Below are 22,333 nucleotides of genomic sequence, written 5' to 3' on the forward strand. Positions count from 1 at the left end.
GACTCGGTACATAAAATTCCAAATAACAATATCAATTACGATCTATAAGATAATTAATTTACTACAGTAAGCACTGTAAACATTTATTTATCTGACTTGTACAGTAACCCTAGCTTGTACCAATACGGTGATATGTCACTTATGATTGCGAAGATGTTCTTAATTTTTGAGAAAGTACCACAGCTTTTGGCGGGGAGAACTGTTTTCAGTAAACAGGATATATAATCATGGAATATATACAGTTATTCAGGAGATGTGATTATTTTTTTGTGTTGTTATCTTGCAGATAATATGTAATAATGATTTATTACTAAAACTAGAAATTGTTGGCCTAAACTTTGACCTTTTCACCTATACACTACATTTTATCTAACGGCCAATCGTATCCATGAACATAATATCTAATCGTTCAATCATTTTATGTATTACATGTCTGGAATCTAGGCTGTACAGCTTCAGATTATCTATTCATGTTACATTTGACCCCTTCCTAAAACCGGAAGTTGACATTTGATACACTTATTACCACATTCAATAGAAATCGAATGGAATATGCTAATAATCAAACATCATCATGTACCTAAGATTTCAAGTAAATTTACCTTGCTGACCTTAAAAGTAGATCAAGGTCATTCTTCTTATCACACCTGACTGCTAATTACTGGTACATCGTACAAGGCTTTTGATCTTGTGGAACTTGAGAAAAAGTTTTTTTTTTCAAATTTTGTTACCTAAAACGGAAATTTTCAACTTTGACCCTACCGAGAAACAGAAGTTGAAAAAAAAGTTTAATGAGAAATGTTCTTTATTTGTTATTTTAGATAAAACCACTAAAACTGAATTCAATAATTTCAGTCGTTGATGAGATATTGAATATTATGTTAAAATCGGATATGACGTTATTTCGGCCATTTTGTTTTTCTTAGGAATTTTTTTCTACAACACATAAAAGTATGTTGGAGTTACCCTACCTTCAATTAATCTCCTAAACATTTGTTTCTAAATCCGCCTTTCGCTAGTTTTTTTAGTAATGATTTTCTGTAAATAACAACCAGCTGCAACGTGTGTAACATGTTATTGCGAACAGAGACGGAATTCTGTCAAATTAATTATTTTTTTAACGATTCGACATTAATTTTTTTTAATCAATTCTGAATTCAATGTTGTTAACGTGATTACATTTTCTGGTAAGTAATAGTCAACAGACAATGCCGATACAAATCAAATATCTTTTTCGTGATAGTTTTTGCCATTAGAATATAGGAATAATCAATTTGATAAAAAGACTTCTTCACTGCAGTGGTATTATTGAAAATCACAGCAAAATACGATAGAATTTCTCGTCAAGCAGCCGATTGAAAATGAGCCGTCCAAGTCGATGCAAGTGTGATGTCAAACTATCTGACATAAAATAATGTGTTAACATTTCCCTAGTTGTTTTAACTTCAGTTAATATTGGTTGTATTATTTACCAATTTTGTTAAAGTGAAGGGACTTATTTTCTAGATTTTAATTCAGGTCATCTTTATCCACAATATTATATCATTTAAGTTATCTTTATCTATAACCACATTTGGTTTACCTTTCCTTTTTATGTCTAATTTCAAGCTCCACTTCTACAAGAATACCAATAAGGACCCAATCAATTACAGCAAAACTGCCATTCCAGATCACGAAATAGGAAGACACACAAAAAAACTGCCAAAATGCCAACATCTGAAGGTAATCATAATCAAAACTCAAATTCAATTATATTGGTGCCATTTTGTTTGGAATTGTATATAAACGAGGACATGAGGACGTAGTTTTAGCCTTAAGTGTCGGTCTGAACGATTGTGTCCCAGAAGAATACAGAAGCGTTTCTTCTTTGGTCAGCTTTGATAATATGTAGGTACGGCTTCTTGTTTTATCGAAATAGTCTAGCTCTTTTATTGCAGAATTGTAATCTTGCCATATCGCATAGAGTTTATCATTTCTACTTATTTAATTTGTACTTGTGGGAAAGGAGAACATCCTGCGTTTCTGACTGGCTTAAAGACATTTGGTCCATCATTCTTAAAAGATTACATGTCAACGTTCCTCGGTCTGGATGACAAATATCCGTTATCTCTTCATCATTTACATGGCAGTCATGCTAATGTTCCTGCAGATAGGGCGTTCAATAACTGGATCGTTGTCTTCAGACATTATGGTTTCTGTGTATAAAAAACTAGGCTTGCTTGATTGCGAAGGAAACCCCTACTATACATCGATCTTTGTAAAAACATACTTCCTATATTCATTTAGATCACCTATAATTAATAAGGGTCCGATTCAAGCACTCAAAAGAGATTTCGACCTATCTTCACACCTTTTTGTTTTTTTAATGATTTCCTATATAAGAAACTGATTTATTTGCTCTGAACACCATCACACCCCATCATAGCTGAAAGAACGTTTTCGTTCATTTGTTATAAATGCTTCATTTTGCAAGAAGTATTAGCTGCGGTGCAAATATATGTTTGCAAATTGTATTTCGTGAAAAATACTCCCAACTTAGAGAATGATCGAGAATTTCTAAATGACAATATCTTCGTCAAATTTGGTGGTGTGATCTTTAAACAGACAATTGATATACCCACTTTAACAAACTTTGCCCTTCTATTGTTGTTATTGTTTTCATAAGAGGCTGATTTTATCGAAGAGCTTATCAAACCATGTCACAAAAACCTTACAAAGCCGCTTGATGTCACTTTCAGATATATTGATGACGTCTTTTTTTTTTTTTTTTAATAACAAGGAATATATTGACCACGTCCATCATGTCCACCTGTCACGCAAGCATGCATATTGTGGGTAGTATATTGGGTTCGTTATATATGTTGTACATTATTGTTATTATCATTACCGTACTAAATAGCCTTAATAGTGAAGCACCGGTGTTGGTCGGGTAAAGGTAGACGACCTGAGTTGTTTACGGTAACAGACATTGCCTGCCTCGTGTATCCAGTACAGATTTATTGCTTTAATAACACATGTAAATTAGGCACGGAAGAAAGACTGTGTTAAACTAATCTTCACCCTTTCCAAATTCTATTTTAGTTGGTATCATTGTATTGCGTCTGGTTAAACAAGCTAGGCATATGTGCGCCACTGTCAGTCGTGGCCATTGTTGATCATTTAGGAGGAATAAGTCCTTATCATGTCGTTTTTATGCTAATTTCAAATAGTATGAATGTGTCACTATTGTATAAGGAATATAAATACATACACAATTGTTGAATATGCAATTTTTTAGTCTGTATTTGGCGTTTAACGTATTTCTATATGTATAGAAACCCTGTTCTATTGTCAAAGTGTTGAACGTAGTGTATACGCTCGCGGAAGGAAAATGCATGCGCATTTCATGAGTAAATTGGAGACGCACATTATTATTACGCATTTAAACATGTTTTACTTGTTTGTAACATACAGTTTAATTGATTAAGGTACATTAGGTTAGTTTTCAAAATTTATGCTATGCTAGATGTTATGGAAGTATGGAAATGTGAGTGATGTGTTTTACATTTTGTGTCAACTTACTTATTTAAGCTTCATATTGCGGGCTAGCAGACAAGGCAGGGGTTCCCACTCATATTCTTGGGCATAAGAGCAGACCAAGAGAATCATCTTTCGCAAGCGTCACGGTTATCCAAAAATCTTTGCGGGAATCACCATTCAAGCTCTATTCGGGGATTTGATTAGTGACTGTGAGTCGGAGAACTCATGAACCATTGAGTTTCGCTTTCGTGTCCGAGTTTGGTTTGTACGAGCATAATACTGCGTGCACTGGTAATTATACCGCTGGCTCTTGATTGAGCTGGGTCGCAAGTAAACGACTTTCGTTCTAACTCTATTGAGTGGTTTACATGCGATTCTCTTATCGCCATCACCATGATTGTGTGAAGTTACGTGAACAGTCTTATTCTTGGTTTAGGAGTGAGAGAGTGCGTGTTTGCGAGTGGGTCTTGTATATTCATATATAACCATTCTCCCAGTTTCCATTTTCCGGCAACCCAACCGACGATTGTATCACGTTAACATTACTCTCAGTACTTGGAAATCAACTACACGATAACTTTTTCTACATTAGTTGCTTCTCTTTATCTCTTCCTACAATGAAGCTGACATAGACAGCTTTCCATGAAGCTATATTATAAGTGTGATGATATCAATTTCCCCTAATGTGAATTTTCCATTTCTGGATAGCAACATTTCTGCATCCCCAAACTATGTTGTTGACATGTTGCTATTAATTCAGTTTCCAAGTGCCTGTTCCCAAAATCATAATTTCCATGCCAGATATCAGCAAGTGACAATCAACACAGGGTTTCGAGAGATTCAAATTGGTGCAAATTACAGGTAAGATTTACAGTCGTCACAGTAATCTCATTGAGAAATACTCTTTGTCTTTTTTTTTGCGATATGAAGCTGGATATGTTAGATATTCTGTTGGTTCCGTTGTTGTGTACATTGTTTTCATTTAAGAACGTGACATGGCTTACTTTCATTGACCAAAACTTACATGGCAGTTGTCGTTGATGATGCAGAAGTCTGCCGGAACACCTGTTCTTATTCTGCATGTGCTTTTTCAGGAATATCTGTGGTATTTTCCCTTTTTTCCCATTTTGCCCTAGTTTTATTTAATATGAGTTTTTGTTAAGCTTATGTTGACATGTTTACTTGTGCTATATAGTTATAACCTGTGTTGAATTTGACTTTATTATTTGTTTTTCCCTTTTTGGATACTTTCACACTTTAAGGATGATAGCTATGTGGGAAGGGAAACGACTCCATTTTGTTTATCGCTTCATATTTACGAACGTAAAGAATGCCACTTAATTAATTTTGAAATATGTTTCATTGTACAAACGAGAACGCAACAAATTTTCTAGTTTCACTTGTTCCTACAATTTTTGATTTAATTATCAAATTTTATTAAGCCATCTTTTAGATGAATGACAAGTGCAGCTTGAACATAAGCATGCACTTGCTTATTCTCATAATTCTGTTACGAACGTGGATTCAAATTAAGGTCAAGTGACGGCGTCTATATTTGATTTGAATATTTATATCCTTAAGTGCTGAAACATATTATTACTAACATGTTGAATTCTTAAATTGCTTTCGAGTAATATTGATATTTCATTATTTATGATTCAATTCAGATTTGAATGCTTTGCTGACTCTTCTTTGCAGGATATGATATGTTATACAGCTTATCTACAATATTTATAATGGCCACGTAGACCTCTTTCAACACAGTGTCTTTATTTCATAGAACTGTAATGTAAAATCATTCATGTTGGTATATTCTTTCCTTTTTCGTTGATTTAGTGGATACTCTTAATCCATGAATTAATGTGTTAAAGAACTGTTAACATCTTTATAAATATATTTATAACGCACTATTTATCCACGAAATTAAGTGATCACGAAATACTAATTAAAAAAACCCGCGAAAATTAAGCAGCACGAAAATATATGGGTATAAATTTGTCATTGACATATTGTCACCATTACATGGACTTAATATACGCGATGACAGCTTTAATAATATAGTTAGGGAAAAAAACCTTTTTAATGTTTTCCTTTTTGATAAGGTACTTTTGCCTATGAGATGAGTCACATACATTATCCATCATCCCTTCGTGTTTAGAGATGCTATCCACATGTGAGTTGTGTGAGTTGCATAATCTTCAATTCATGTCAAAGGCAATGTATTAATTCTTCGAAACAAGGATACAATATTGCATTACACAGAATGGATATCTGATTGCAAAACCAAGCGATGAAGACGTCCGGGCAGTGTGTTAATGAGGCGAAATCAACACTACCCTCCAGCATCTAGCCTAGTTCTCAAAGCAAGTCGATAGTGTTATTCGATAATGTCTGTAGGGGTTATTAACTAAAATTTAAAATGCTGTCAACGTTTGTGTTTTCGTTCGTGTTACTTTACGATCAATTGATATAATTGGCAAAGTAACATGATAGAAAAATAAATACACAATTAGCGATGCACCAAAATACACGTGGCCCATGGGTCTTAATGATCACCTAAATGTAAAGACCTATAAGAGATATGATAGAAAAATTGGTAATTGGAACACTCATTGATTGATTAAAACAGTTTTCAGCTTTAGTAGTAATAGTAAGAAAAACAACACTTTCTTCATCTGAGTGCTTAGAATTTGTCTTTCAATATGTCGACCATATTATTTCTGTCTGTTCCAAAATACAGCACAGATGGCCAGAACCATCTCCCACTTGTAAAGCACTAGATGACAGACGAAATTCGATGACTGATGACTATGTGTCATCCTTACATTTTGAGTTCGATGATCTAGAAATTGATAAAGATTCAAGGACTTTAACTGTCACCGGAGTTCTATACAGACTGTCATTTTTAGTGCTTTGAGATGGCATAGAAATTCTCTGACGTAAATTATCTATAGCAATAAATTGCGACATATGGGATTTCTACTTTCGTTTCTGTATTAGTCTTTCTTTCTGCGCTTTATTTCCTTTTCTTCCCCTTCCGATGGCACCTGTCTTCACAGTACACTGGCTGCTAACTTATCCATTTAAACAACCTCTCATCAACCAAACCAAAGGGTCACGATATTGATGGGTTACCAAGTTTATTCAAATGAATACCTTGACAAACTATAAAATGCCACGGCCTATCGTTTGGCCTAAAGATGAGTGCTGAAGGAGGAAAACTTTTGACTCTGTTCCCTGGCGAAATATACATATAATGTAATAGTCATTTCATAACGCTCATCCTTGTGGTAGTGTAAGAACTGGTTTGCTCTTTTCCAGAATTTGACCGGGTGTTGTGTTCTGCTGTGGGTATTTGACAGTATACTTAAGAGTAATAGCACTATGAAGTTGTCTTCAGTTCCGCACCATTACAAGGCTTAAGCGAATAAATCGCACGCAACACATGCATTCACTTCTATACATCGGTAGGCCGTAATTAAAAGAACCTGTCTGTTGATAAGACATTAAGTTACATCAACCTAACCTACAAGGTTTACAAGAACACATTGCAGGTCCAGATTTTTTTCAAGAGGCATATACGGTCTATATCGGCCACTTGGTTTAGTTCGTCGACATTGCTTCATCTTAGCTAAAGGAAAATTATTTCAGAGATTCATATATATTCCCATCTATAAGACTCCATCCCTCTGTCGCAAGGGGGTCAGATATACTGTTTTTAAGAGAATGAGTGCCTTTCTCTCATTCCTTTGCCCTCTTAACTCCGAAGGTGAAATCTCCTGTTTCTTCAAAACTGACTCTCGTTCACCTATGTTAGCTTAAACATATTTGGCGTATTTCCCTCATCCTTTCAACCCGAGAGCACATATCCAAGATTTGTTGAAAAACTGATTCTCCTTCATCACTTGGGCATGCTTTAGACCTAATTGGGACAGGGTTCTCTGGTACCTCTGCAACAATCCGCCTCTATCGCTCCAGGGGGCACCGTTCATACAAATTTTTTCTTCTTCCACGAAGGATGCAATCAGGTCAAATTGAGTAGAATCTTACAGAAAGAGATGAATTTTAAAATATTTGCTTTAGTTCCCCTATTGGGCCCGGCCTTCTCGTCTGTGGGAGCGGAGACCCACCATTTGTACACATCACTAAAGGTTACACCAGACCAAATTGGAACAGAACACAATACTGTCTTTCCTGCAGAAAGAAGCAGGAATAAAAACAAATGCTAAAATTGTGATAAGATGTCTTGCCCTTCGCATATAGAGTTTGTGAAAACAAAGAGGCTATGTAATATTATATATTGTTACACATGCATAACAAATACACCTAGCAATAGCCTCGAATGCATGTGTCAACGAATGAAAGGAGCAATTAATAACCGTTTTTCATTTCACCTCGTTGCTGAAATACGGTAACCTGGATACTATATTATGACGTCACTACACCCCTAAATTATACCGACAATGAGCAGTAAAAGCTGTCACCTGAAACATTAGTTTGCAATAGATATTTTCTAATCACCATATATAATGGCAAATTTCATACGCAATTAGAATGACAACTACGTGCACAGCGTGTCTATATATGTAACTGGCATCTCATCTAACAATCTAAGAAACAAAATAGTTTATTGTACAGAAGCGGGTATTATATTTGACAGCTCACAGAGTTTTGAATACAAGACATCACAAAAAGATGACTTTGAAATGAAAGTAAATCAATTTGTTATGCATATTAGTGAAGATTTAACTCCTGTATTGTAAAGATTACTATTTTGTGAAGTTTTGTTACCATGGTATACAAACATGATTACTTGTATTCAACTCTTTTTGAGATTTTTTTGTAAAGAATTGTTTGACAAGACTACTGCGGGGCACACCAATATACATCAGTCATACACCTCAACGAAATATTTTTTAACGGAATTCCTAAAACTGTAACATGAGATGTCCAATAAAAATCTATTAGCAAGAAGCATCATCTTATTATGATTTAGTACCCTTAATTGATATAGATGAGTCGAAAATGAAAAGCTGAAAAACACTATCATACTATTGTAATGTACTGCGGGAAAGAGAACGCTATTTCATTTCACATCGAATCCCAAAGACATAAATGAACAAAAGGCCCGCATGGTCTGAATCGTTTACCAACGTTTGACTATTTCAGCTGAAATTCAATCCAACCTGCACGAAAAGTAAGCTTGAATTTTTCTATATATTTCTCTGTTTCCCCCATCCCATTGTCCCAGAGGTCGGGTCAACAAACTGATATCAAGGCATTCCTACAGAAGAATGCTAATTTCTTCTCATATTTGGTACCAATGTCAGGCGTGGAGACCCGCCGTTGATACAAAATTGATATCCCTTCACCCTAAGGTATTTGATACCAAATATGGAAAGAATCATGACATTCTTACAGAGGAAGAATTTTTTTGAAGAATTGTTTCCATTAACCCTATGAGGACCCCACCCCTTTTGCCCCAAACCCACCGTTTATACAAACTTGAGCCCTCTAAAGCCAAAGATACTTCAGACCAAATTGGAATAGAAATAGAAGAATGATTTAAAGAATTCGTTAATTTCTTCTTTTTGGCTTTGCCTCTCTTGCCCAATTGGGCTGTGATATAGGGCGGTTGCAGACAATGTCGGGTAATAACTCAGGCATTCCTTTTACAAGACGGATTAAAGGACTTTCCTCGACTTGGCTCCATCCGAATGCAAAGATTCACTCCTTATTACGAAGAATTGGTTTCTTTCCATCTAAGAATGCTCCAAGCCATAATGAGACAGAATCAAGGCATTCTCATAGAATAAGGATATATCTTAAAACAAGAATTCGATCGATTTTATATGTTTTTGCCCAGCAAAAAGCCTTAAGGCCGTTATGGTTTTAGTCAGCCTCACGATTTATACCAAATCGAGTCTGCTTCCCCAAAGGATGTTTCTGATCAATTTGTTGGATGTCCGATTAGTCTTTCATGAGTAGTTGTATTTCAAACGAATTGTTGACAGACGACGGGCGCCACGATACGGTGAAAAACCTACATATTTAAGAGGAAAGATCGATTGAATCTCGAGAAATGATAAGTTTACCATGATGAACAACGCCATACCGTGAAACTTAACATCAATTACAGGCCATGTAAATACTAGAGAAAGAAGATACATGCCTCTTGTCATGTCATCGGATACTGATACTGAGATTGGGCCCTCTTGCAGGTCGGATAGAAGGAGTTCTAAAAACATTAAAGAGACCAAACTAGATATGTTGCTTCACTTGTAACACTGTCCAAAGTAAAGTGCCTTCCTATTTCAAAAGTCAGATGTTGGTCAACTTTATCTTGTTTCAGGATATATTTATTAAACATGAAGTTTGGAGATATTTCTATAATTGTATATGTTTACCCTGGAACCAAAAGCATCGAAAATGAGGGATTCATCAAAGCAAGTACACTTCTTAAATGCTGACCTGATGATTGTGAAAGGTTCGAAAAGTTCAGGTAATTGTATAATGTTCTGAAGTAATGCTCGGTGAAACCTACAATGTTAAATTGTTCCTTTCTGCACCAAACGGTAAAGATGAAAACCTAAAATGATAACTTATCGATGCCAAAAGCCATTATTGGAAGGACTATCTTAAGAAGTGCAATGGTTTCGTGTGCAGTTTTATTGTTGTGATCAAGCCAATATGGAAGAACGCCATGTCCAGTGACGAATTGGTATTCATAGGAGGCATCAGTATGTCTGTACTTAGGCTTACAGTAGACATGAACTCTCAGCTATGTATTTTAATATGAAACAAATTCATACTGTGCGTGACACTTTTCCATTATCTATCAATACCATTCACTGTGTATTAAAGTGTTATATGTTTCCAATGATATGGTTTCATTACTATATAAATTATAATTATACACCCAATAGGGCTTGTAGTCTTATTCTCACGATCAATTAATTAATGATTATCTTTTATTGAATCATTTTGGTAAATTTCTTGCTGAAAATATGAATGATGTTCATGATCGTTTTCTATACTGCCCTTATTTCGCTAGCTATTTTATATGACATGTCGTGCCAGATGGAAACAGGATATCATCAGCAATCATCTATCTCCTCTGGTGAAAATTACTGCTTCATTAAGAGAAAGAGCCTATAGCAAGATGAAGTGATCGATATTTGCTAAACATTAGATTTTATAACATTAATTTCACCTAATCAAAATCGAATTAAAGTAGTCATATTAGGGAAAACATGGTCATTTCGCAAGATAAGTACGTGATTATTACCAGTATTATATCCATCAAGGAAAAGGTCACCAGACCTTACAGACGAGGTATAAAAGCTTTACTTCCTCGGGTGTCAAAGCCATGGCAACTGTTACGAAAAATGGACATGTTTTCCATAGATACTTTGTCACCCTTGAAACTTCTTGATGCAAATGATCTTAACAGTCGTCACTGCAATATATACAAGAATAGCGTGAAACAACAAACTATGGTAAACAAATTTTAAACGTCAATTAAAGTGTTCCATATAACGAAAAAAGAACATGGCAGGGTTTAAGATGAAAAATAAAAACAATAATCAATATAAGAAAGATATGAATAAATGTTTCAAGAAATACTTTTGGTACTAAGTAAAAATGATTGGGATGTCAAATAATTTATCAGGTAAAAATATCGCTGATCTAATTATATAAGTATCATTTAACGACCTTAAACCTTTAGACAGTTATGATATGGAGAAGTACGATGATATTATAATATGTAAATGAAAATATGCCAAAATTTAGATAAAATAAAAGAAGCTTGGCTATATAAAATCTGTACTGAGTGACACTTTTAGCACTTTTTGGATAAACCAAAACATGTGTAAAATGACTAAATCACTATTGTACACGTACTTAAAACACGTTTTTGTGAAAAAAATTAAACCTGTTTCAAATAAGGATAACCTTGAACCATACCGAATTAAAATCAATTGCAAAGAAAGTATAACATTTAGAATGTCGAGCATTAAATGATCAAACCTATGCATTTTACAATGATTATGTCTATATTCAATATTGTACTTGCTATGCCTTACCTTTTTATTTCTCTTTGTTTGAAACTGAATTCATATCTTATTAATATATACAGTGGGATACCGTTAATTTTAATCATGGATATGGTACAATGCATTTAATGTTTGTCGTTGTATCATTACTTAATTAATCTGTCTGCAATTAATATTGTTTTGTGATATTAACCTTTTCTCTGGCCAGAGAGAAATGTATCATTTGAATTTGACATTATAAAAGTCATTCTTGGTTGGGCAGTGTAATTGTTTACATTTTCTTGTCTTCGCATCGGCTAATCGTTTGTAGAGTAAGAAAAGAAACCAGGCTGATGCCGGATAGCAATGTTACATTGTGCGTCTCTTTACGATTGGAATTAATAAACAGTTGGTGTAGTAAAGTTACTTCGATGAGGGTGGTGATGTTAATTGTTTTGGTATTTTAATCTGTGGCCAATACTTATTAGAATGCTAATATATATTAGTAGAATATCAAAAATTTCACTTTGTGTTCTGAGCCAGGTTCGAGGGCCGTATAGAAGTACTCTTCCTCATATACGTCTGGATATTCTATTCAAAATCGTCTCGGTGTCAGATGTTCTCTTTCAGCTGTCATAAAGTGATCTTCGAAGTCTGCATTGCTAATTACCATTATGCATTCAAATATATTATGTAATGAAAACAACACCATATAGCATTTCGAAGCAAAAAAATATTTAATGAAACAAATTAGATGTTAACGTGGGTGTTGGAGGAGAAATGTGACGTCAGTGATCATATTCTATTCCATAATATGTCTAATGTTTTTGTTGGCAAATCACGTTTAACCATTCGGCTAATCAAAAACCGTAGTCAATTATACAATATACAATTCGTTAATTGCATTGAATGTGTGTCATTTTCAAAAGGGATCTGCTTAGAGAGTTGAATTAATTAATTAAACACTGAATACAAAAAAGGCAAAGGCATAAGGGAATATTACATTTTGTAACAACATATATATCCTCCTATCTACTTGTATTGCATTTAAAATTTCTGTCTTATCGTTACTTAGAATCTATTGTTATGATATAGATTACTTTGCCTATTCATTTTCAATTATCTATCACTTTTCAAATTATATTTTTCTAAAGACGTTTTTCGTTATATACTTATAGTAAATGAAGAATTTTAAAGTTATAAGTGGATTTTTTAAATAAACACATCTGGTACTAAATGGTAAAAATGTGTTTGACAATAATGTTTTACTTTTTCGATAATTTAAGTTTTCATTATTCGAGCATTAGATAAAACACTGCCTTGATATTAGCTCTGTCAAATTAATATATGAACATCCATTTATATGCTTTTACGTGGTCATTGTTTATCTGTTTATATATTTCCAAGACATTGTTATCAGCAGCATTGTACTGGATTCTGACATGGATGTAGATATCCCAGGATGACACGAACATAATCAATTTTTATCACAAAATTAATGTGCAGACACTAAAGTTAGACCTTTCAATTGTATTTTAGAGTTCATAGATGCACATAGAGATTGACAGTGAAAATCTTTGACAGTGACAGTGTAACACTTGTTAAATTCAAGTTATGAATGAGTCTGGGTCAATTATATAGATATTAGTTAAAACGAAATAAATAAAGACCATATGGTGATAACATCAAGGTCTTCTCAAAAGTAGCTTGGTCAGTTCTCCACGCCATAAATTAAGTGACGAGACTTCTAAAGTAGACATATCTACAAATGTTCAGAGCACTCGAGAAAGCAACATATTTCCACACATTTTATAGCTCCGTTCACTAGAATCAGAACATGTGGCCTTAATTATCGTCAACATCACTACATCGAATCATTTTATATCCGTTGAATCTTGTTACAGTAAACACAAGCAATATTCAGACCATAAAAAAAGTTTTGTTTTGCACATGTGCATTACAGAATTTTGTATTATAGGAGTCCCCTTTGCCATAGGAACCGTCACCTATTCATACATTAATTTATGTTGGGATAATTTGACATTTTATGAATTATAAAGCATAAAATATTTTCATCTTAAAATACAAAGATATGAACGTTGCTGGAAAGCCTTTAAAATGAATAATAAAACAATAATAAGAAGGCTGTAAATGAGAATAAGTTTTATCTGCTTACACTAGGTTACTGAAGCCTCAATGGGATTTAATTACAATAACAATTGTTGGCAATTTTGACATCCTACCTGATCTACTGATTTATCCAGGCACAGGTGACACAGGTGAAGCGTAAGGTAATGAAGTATCAATGTCGAGAAATGAAATGAATTCACATTCCTCAATCACTGCAACCATGTTTCTTCTGAAATAAACGACGCGGACGTAATTCTGTCTTGCGAAAATGTCAATTTTTTTTTTTAAAATCTTAGTATCGATCTCTACCAAATGGGGAAAGTATGTGAAAAGCTAGACCACACACTTGTATATTTCTAACGAATCAGAAAGCAGAAGTTTATTGTGTATATGTTACCCTTCTCCGGCACTTTTTTCTGCATATCGTTACTAGTCTTGAATAGCTGAGCGGATTTGGACACAATCGTGTGGGTTCAAAACAATTCCCCCGAACATTAAGTAAAGTTCTTGAAAATCAAAAGGACGATTAATTCGGTCTGAATCATCCTTGTGTGAAGGAAATTAAATTCAATGTAAACAGTGTGCCTCGACCTAAACTGGGAGAATAAAGCAAATCCTTTTGAAATTTTCTCCTATAGAAATGTCTGTGTGCATGGGCCTAATGAATACTCGGGTGAAGGGGGATCAGTTGTGTATTAACAAGCGACCTAACTGGATTGGGTCCCGTACAGGAAGGGCAATAGAACAATGTCTTCTGCAGGAATATTAAAACCCGATGAGAATAATAGATATGAATCTTTAAAATACTTCTCCTTTTGTTTAGATGATTGATTTCAGCGAACTTAACGACATGAGGGATACGGGATTAATGGGTATTTTGTTTCAATTTAAATGATTTTACGTTGGATATAACACATCATGAAATGAAATAACTTCTACATATTTTCACTTTTTCAGCAGATCGAACATTTGATTGATTAAATCCACCACAGTGAAATTATTTGTCGTTTGTGTCCACAGTATGTACAACCCTTCATTTATTTCGGTAACACACCAATTTAGGTCCATGGAACAAGCACTGTAATAGACAAGCTAACTTTTCTTGTATCCATGGGCGTCAAACAGGGACCAAATAGCAATATTTGTAAAGGAATGGACACTCGAGTCAAAGGCCGATCAAATGTGGTAACATTGAGACAAAAGCTTGAAAACTAGAAAGGTACGGCAATGGAATACTCAAAGTATAGCTGTCTTCATTAATCGTACAACAGTGACAGCATACTAGAACTGGTCTCTTAAACATGTTCACTAATAACAATAAAAAAAATCTCTCAACAACGAATGTGTCTGCTTTCCTTTTCTTGAATACAATCGTATCGGTGTGTTCAAGAAAAAAATCCCATGAAACCACTTCTGATAAGCCTTGGATTATTCGTAGTTGCATTCCCTATCAGCTACAACGGCTTAGATTAACTAGTACTTTTGACAGCTTTATAACTTTGATATCTTTGAAGGTCATTGTGGTTTTGCTCGCTGACCTCTAAAGATGTTGCGAATACATGCCATTAAAGGTTATTCAAAAGGTAATTTTGTATAGCAGCTGGCCCCTTTATCTTCAAATCTCACATTTTATAACTAATATTGAGCACATAGTGTATATAATTGTAAAATTTATCGTGTCAAAATTGAATTTTAAGATAAAATATATTAGAAACATGTCAAACACTTGACGTACATCGGAAAAATCTTTAGCATCTTTAATTAGACGTGCCAGAGAAAGCTAAGGCAAGAAAAGAGACATGTTTGCTAAAACGACGTTAAAAACGGGGTAATTATTTATTCTGGAACTACCTATGACTACCTATGCACTTATGTTGTTCTATATTTCTTCCTTTCATCTGTTTTTTGTCGTTAAATGTGTATAGGTATCGTACAGGTAGGCTAAGTTAGGCTAGATGCAGGTGCGCGTCACTTATGCGTATTGTTTCCATTTCATGAGCACGAAATCATGTAGGGTATTTTGTTTGTATTAAATTGAATCTGTAATAGTAACATAGCAATAGTAAATTGAATTAAATGTAACTAGTAATATGTGAAGTTGTTGGAATAAAAGACAAATACAGTTAGCTTGAGCTAACATGTGCTTGGTAGACTATAATATTTTCTCATGGAATAGTGTTTTGCCAGCGTAAGGCAATTGTAACGTAGGACGAGCGGCGAGAAGCTATCAGGAAAATGAAACACAATACCATTATAAAGATTAACAATTTATTTACAACATGAACGTAAACAAAGCACACTCACACATTCCCTCAGATTCACACAAAAGATTACACTTCAGTATTACACAAAGTCTCTGTTGATCACCCCTCAACGGTCCTTCACACCAGGAATGAAAAGTTCAAGAAAACCCCCAAATACTGGATTCAATGGAGACAGAGGATTCCTATCCAGACAACTGACGAACTACTACCGCAGTAGTACTCTGGCGCTGTGCGTGCCACACAAAATCTCAAGCAGAGGAGAGCTCACAGCTATAGATGCCATATCTGTACCGCTATGCTCCTCGGAACGTGTACCCCAATGCCAAACCTGTAGTTCCCGTGATTGGCTGACCTTACTGTCTGCTAAGGCCCTGGTGCCGACTCTCACTGATAAAACCGTCGTGGCCTTGATGAGGTAGCTGGTGTCGTTGTGACCGGTGGGAAAAGCTTAAAAGAATAGTAACGAAGATTGACTCGCATACAACACTTGCACATTATTATGACACAATCAACTACTATTATAAATGAAATTATCCCCAGAAATACTCATAAATTACACAGTACATGATACATTTCGAAGAGTTATAAAGGTAATAACATAATGAACGACTAATGCAGGCTCAGAATAACATAACGACCATCTAGCAAACAATGTATGAGACATTATACGGCAACTCACGGCTTCCATACTTTTTTCAAACACGCATACGTTTTCACCTGAGTATTCTATACGCTTATAAAATACATATAACTTATAATAACTGGAAGAAGTTATAGAAACAGCTGCAATAATAACATTCCTAGCAAATACTAAGATACAATCTAAGAAAGGACACCCTAGTGTAGCCTTATACATAAAAACAACAATGCTACGCATGACTGAGCCGCACAAACAACGAGTGTTTATCAAAGATATTTATTAAGAAAAAGGCTAAGAAAGCAATAATGCGAAGAAAGAGATATTAAGATAGACTTACCACAGTCTGCAATCTGTGCCTGTATATTTTCCTTGTAGTGGTTACATCGGGTAAATAACCCGTAAACAACCCCTGCGGAATTCACGCGACCTCCATGAACTCCCACTCACCTGGTCACACGCACAAGTACGGTCGCTCGACAGGGATAACGAAAATACCGAACGTAGACAACAACATATACATACATACGACGTGACAAATATCCCCCCGTTTCGGAAAAAAGTGTTACACATTTTCTAAACACTTCGGAGTATGGATGGTTCAAAATCGGCTGAGGTAATCAGCACCAACATTGTTCACACCCTTTATCGCTCGGATACGGAATCTGTAGGGCTGAAGTAACAGCGCCCAACGCATTAATCTGGCGTTTGCTGTCCTGGATCTGTTGACATAAGTGAGTGGCTGATGGTCGGTTTCCAGTACAAACTCTCTTCCATACAAGTATGGCTCAAATTTTTGGATCCCCCAGACTATTGCCAAACATTCCCTTTCCACTATGGCATAATTCCGTTCTCTAGGTAGGAGTTTCCTGCTCGCATAGGCAACTGGCAACTTCTGATCTCCGTCCTCTTGCAGGAGAACAGCACCTAAACCAGTGTCGGAAGCATCCGTTCGAAGGATGAAGTCTTCTTCCATATCAGCGAGCTTCAGAACGGGTCCTGCTGTCAGCAACTTCTTCAAAGTATTGAATGCGATGTCATGACTTTCCTTCCACACGACTTTGTTGGGGTTACCCTTCTTAGTCAGGTCTGTCAAGGGAACGCTGATGGCGGCGAAGTTAGGAATAAACTTTCGATAAAATCCAGCCAATCCCAAGAACGATCGCACCTGCTTCTTGCTGGTTGGTGTAGGCGCTTCCGCAATTGCTTTCACTTTCGCCTGCTCCAGTTCTAGTCGTCCTAATCCGACCACATGCCCTAGACACGGTAAGCTTGAAAAAACACTTGTTTGGCTTAGCAGTCAACCCAGCCTCGCGCAGACGTGAAAACAGCTCCTTCAAAACGTCTAAGTGTTCTTCCCATGTGGAGGTGTAAATGAGAATATCATCTATGAAATTATCAAGATGAGCCATTCCTGCCAATAACTTCCTCATCATGCGACTGAAAGTCGCAGGAGCGTTCACTAGTCCAAACGGCATGACACGGAACTGAAACAATCCCTGTGGCGTTGTGAATGCTGTCATGGGCTTTGCTTTCTCCGTCAACGGCACCTGCCAGTATCCTTTGCTTAGGTCGAGTTTCGAAAAGTAACGAGCACCCGCCAGTCTAGCAAAGATCTCCTCCGTATTCGGCATCGGTTCGGCGTCAAAGACTGTCACTCTGTTTAACTTCCTGAAGTCGATGCAGAAGCGGTTGGTGCCGTCCTTCTTTTTGACGATCACAACAGGTGCTGAATAAGGCGATGAAGAAGGCTCGATGACTCCCATTTTCAACATCTTGTCCACCTCTGCTGTTATGACTTCCGTGGTGTTGAATGGTATTGGATAAGGCTTAACACGCACCGGCTCAGGAGTTGTAGTCGTGATGTCATGTTCGATAAGGACTGTCCTTCCCGGTTGATCTGTAAGCACATCCTTATATCCCTCCAGTAAATCTTTCACCTCCCTTTTCTGTTCTTCAGGTAATTCCTGAGATATGCCTACATCCTGTATTCCCCCTTTTCCTCTGTCACACGGAAGAGTCTCTAACACGTGGCTAAGACCTTCTTCTTTACATTCTTCTTCCTCAATGACCATGGACAGGACACAAGCCAGAACTCCTTCGGACGTCACTGCGTTTGAGTCTTCCCGGATCCTTTGTTCTTCATACTTCTTCAGAAGGTTGATGTGGAGTACCTTGATCTTTCCATCATGGTCAACACGATAGTCTGACGGACCCACCTTCTCAATCACGTCATAAGGTCCTCTCCACTGCAATAGAAGCTTGTTGGCCTTTGTCGGTAAGAGTACCAAAACCTTGTTACCCGCTTTCAGGTTTCTTTGTCTCGCTCTTCGGTTGAAGTGCCTCTTCTGTTTGACTTTTGCATCTTTAAGTTGCTCCGATGCCAGTCGACACGTTTCCTCCACTCTCTCTCGTAAATCTATCACGTACTGATAGATAGTTTTCACTTCCTCATCTGGAATATCCTTGGTCATCAGTTCTCTCAGAATCATCATAGGCCCTCTTACTGCTCTCCCGTACAGCAACTCAAAGGGTGAAAATCCAAGTGATTCTTGAGGAACCTCTCGATAGGCGAATAGCAGAGGGTTGATAAACCGATCCCAATCCTTCGGCCGTTCAGCAGTAATCTTGCGCAACATTTGCTTCAGGGTACCATTAAACCTCTCCACCAAGCCGTTGCACATGGGATGATACGGCGTAGTAGTCAGTTGTCTGATAGACAACAGCCGGCTTACCTCTCTCATCATCTCCGATGTAAACTGCGCCCCCTGGTCACTGAGCATCTCTGAAGGAATCCCTACTCGGCTGAACATATCGATGAGCGCCTCAGCTACTCTCTCCGTCTCAATGCTCTTCAGTGCGACTGCTTCGGGGTATCGAGTGGCATAATCCACGACCGTCAAAATAAATCGGTTCCCTCGGTCTGTAGCCGGTTCCAGTGGTCCAATAAGATCCACAGCGATCCTCTTAAATGGAGTGTCAATAAGAGGCATGTCACCAAGTGGAGCCTTCGGCACCCTCCCCTTCGGAAATGTTCTCTGGCATATGTCGCAGGATCTACAAAACCGAATAACTTCCGCTTGAATACCAGGCCAGAAGAACTCCGATAGAACTCTGTTGGTAGTCTTCTTAGCTGCCAAGTGTCCCGACATCATGGAGTCATGTGCCAATCTCATCACTATATCGCGATACTTTGCCGGAACAACCAGCTGACGAAAGGTCATACCATTTCTCACCCTTGGGCTATGGAACTTACGGTACATGATCCCTTTCTGATAAAAGATGGTGGAAGATCCTCCATCATCTCGCTCGTATATTTCTCCTTTAGCCGCCAGTTTCCTAAACTTCTTCAAAGACGGATCGTTCTGTTGCTCCTCCTTCAAATCCACAACACTTCCAATGTCTGTAACAAGATCCAGCACCTTCAGTGGTTTGTATGGTTGATCCTTCTTCTTTGACTGCGCACGTGTCACCACCGCTTGAACGTCAGGTTCCCTCATCTTCCGGTTCTGGTCAGGTTGGTTGGGAGGTAATGCTCCAGGAATGTTTCCAATGATAAGATCGTACAGTGGAGTCTCCAGAGCCCAGGCTTCGGTTGTTCCTTTGTAGTACGGGGAATCCACCTCCACTGTAACAACAGGTGTCTGTAATTTCGAACCATCGGCGAACGTACATACTTGAACTCTGTCTGTGAAACATCCTTCGTCAACGAGACATTTCCTTACCACAACACCGCTACATCCAGTGTCACGTAGCACCGTCACGCTGTGGTCCCCAATATATCCTTTCTTCACAGGCATGGCTGTAGGTTGAGAACTCCTCACATCACAAGACACACTCAAAGTCGCAGAATCTTTCTCTTGGCTGGATGACCCTGTTCTTGACTTTCTTCCTTTATTCCTACACTCATCGCTATCCTTCTCTTTCCTATGCTGCTGGTCAACTAGAGCAGCAACCTTACTCCCAGAAGCATTCTTCTTGGCACGGCATTCATAAGATATATGTCCAAGCTTACCACAGTTGTAGCATTTCTTATCCTTCGTTGGAGCTCTTGACACAGGCGCCTCAGTTGTTCCGGAACTATGTGGCTTACTAGTACCCGTCTTCTGGCCTTTAGAAATCACCTGGTTTGCCCTGGTTCCTCTTGCTTCCACGAACTGGTCTGCTAATCTCGCCATGTCGATGATTGATGTTGGTGACCTCTCCTTCAGGAAAAGAGAAAGATCCTGTCCACAGCAGTGGATGAATTGGTCCCTCAGCATAAGATCTCTCAACTGTTCGTATGTCTTACCAGTCTTACTCAATTCCACCCAGCGTTCAACATAATTCTGTAAGCGTGAGGCAAACTGCGAGAATGTCTCTCCTCCTTCAGGTCTGGCTGTCCGGAATAATTTCCTGAAACCTTCTTCGGTCTTTTCGAACCTTTGCAAAAGTGCCTTCCCCAACTCCTCATAGTCTAAAGCCTTGTCAACCGGTAGACGCGAAAACACTTCCAGAGCTTTTCCCTTCAACAATGCACTGAGGTTCGCTCCCCACTGGCTATGTTCCCACTTCTGCGCCCTAGCATAGAGTTCAAACCTCTGGAGGTAGGCGTCCATATTATCTCGTGTCTCATCGAATGCTGGCAATTTCGGACCTCTTCGAACAGCAGTTTCCCTGTCGGAATGGACACTTGTGTTCTCGCCACCTTCTGCTCGTAGGAGTTCCAATTTCCTCTGGTGTTCTTTCTCTTGCTGAACTTCCGCTCTCGCATCCCTCTCTGCTTCAAGCTTAGCCTGTTCCAGAATGACGTTCTTCTGCTCTACTTCCATCCGAAAAGCACGTTCTTTCTCCCGTTCCTCTCTGGCTTGGGCTTGCTGATCTCGGACAAAGTCCTGTAACTGCTCCCCTTCATAGTGCAAGTCCTTTCCAAAAGCAATAAGTTCTTGCAATGTAGACATACTGAAAAATAAATGAGCTACAAACACACCTGCCAAACAGATTCCAAATAACAAGACAACACAAATAACACAGGAAACAAAACAAGGAGACACCATGCATATATACTCACCACGGCTTGAGATCAGTCCACGTGCTGTTGTTCATCTGGAATTTCCCCTGGTTGCTTACCTGTGCGATCCATCTGAAACGTTCTTGTGACGAAAGAAAACGGATAAGAAACAAGAAAAGAGTAAAAGAGACGCAAACAGAAACAGGTCAGAAAAATAAATATCTGATAAACTACCTCACCTGAAATACCTGTTTACAACCTTAAATTCAATTCCCAAATAGCAACACGTCAGTCATCCCACCGCTGCCACCAACTTTGTAACGTAGGACGAGCGGCGAGAAGCTATCAGGAAAATGAAACACAATACCACTATAAAAATTAACAATTTATTTACAACATGAACGTAAACAAAGCACACTCACACATTCCCTCAGATTCACACAAAAGATTACACTTCAGTATTACACAAAGTCTCTGTTGATCACCCCTCAACGGTCCTTCACACCAGGAATGAAAAGTTCAAGAAAACCCCCAAATACTGGATTCAATGGAGACAGAGGATTCCTATCCAGACAACTGACGAACTACTACCGCAGTAGTACTTTGGCGCTGTGCGTGCCACACAAAATCTCAAGCAGAGTAGAGCTCACAGTTATAGATGCCATATCTGTACCGCTATGCTCCTCGGAACGTGTACCCCAATGCCAAACCTGTAGTTTCCGTGATTGGCTGACCTTACTGTCTGCTAAGGCCCTGG

At 37.5% G+C, this 22,333-nt stretch overlaps 1 protein-coding gene across 1 annotated transcript; it reads right to left on the minus strand.

The window, feature by feature from the left end:
- Positions 1 to 17,187: 17,187 nt before the first annotated feature.
- Positions 17,188 to 21,526, minus strand: LOC132557193 (uncharacterized). The gene is made up of 2 exons (XM_060221690.1): positions 17,908 to 21,526; positions 17,188 to 17,843 (listed from the first exon to the last, which is right to left on the minus strand). The coding sequence occupies exons 1-2, from the start codon at positions 21,524 to 21,526 to the stop codon at positions 17,188 to 17,190; spliced, it is 4,275 nt and encodes a 1,424-aa protein (XP_060077673.1).
- Positions 21,527 to 22,333: the final 807 nt, after the last annotated feature.

This window comes from Ylistrum balloti, unplaced genomic scaffold (genome assembly GCF_031769215.1).
Source record: "Ylistrum balloti isolate Yb309-2 unplaced genomic scaffold, AGI_CSIRO_Ybal_v1 Utg370640, whole genome shotgun sequence".
Lineage (NCBI taxonomy): Eukaryota > Metazoa > Mollusca > Bivalvia > Pectinida > Pectinidae > Ylistrum > Ylistrum balloti.

Excerpts from the sequence above, each read along its gene's own strand:
- LOC132557193 (XM_060221690.1), bottom strand. The coding sequence starts at position 21,526 with ATGTCTACATTGCAAGAACTTATTGCTTTTGGAAAGGACTTGCACTAT. Across the intron at positions 17,844-17,907 it reads TTTGAAGGAGCTGTTTTCAC|GGCATGTGGTCGGATTAGGA; the intron begins GTCTGCGCGAGG and ends TACCGTGTCTAG.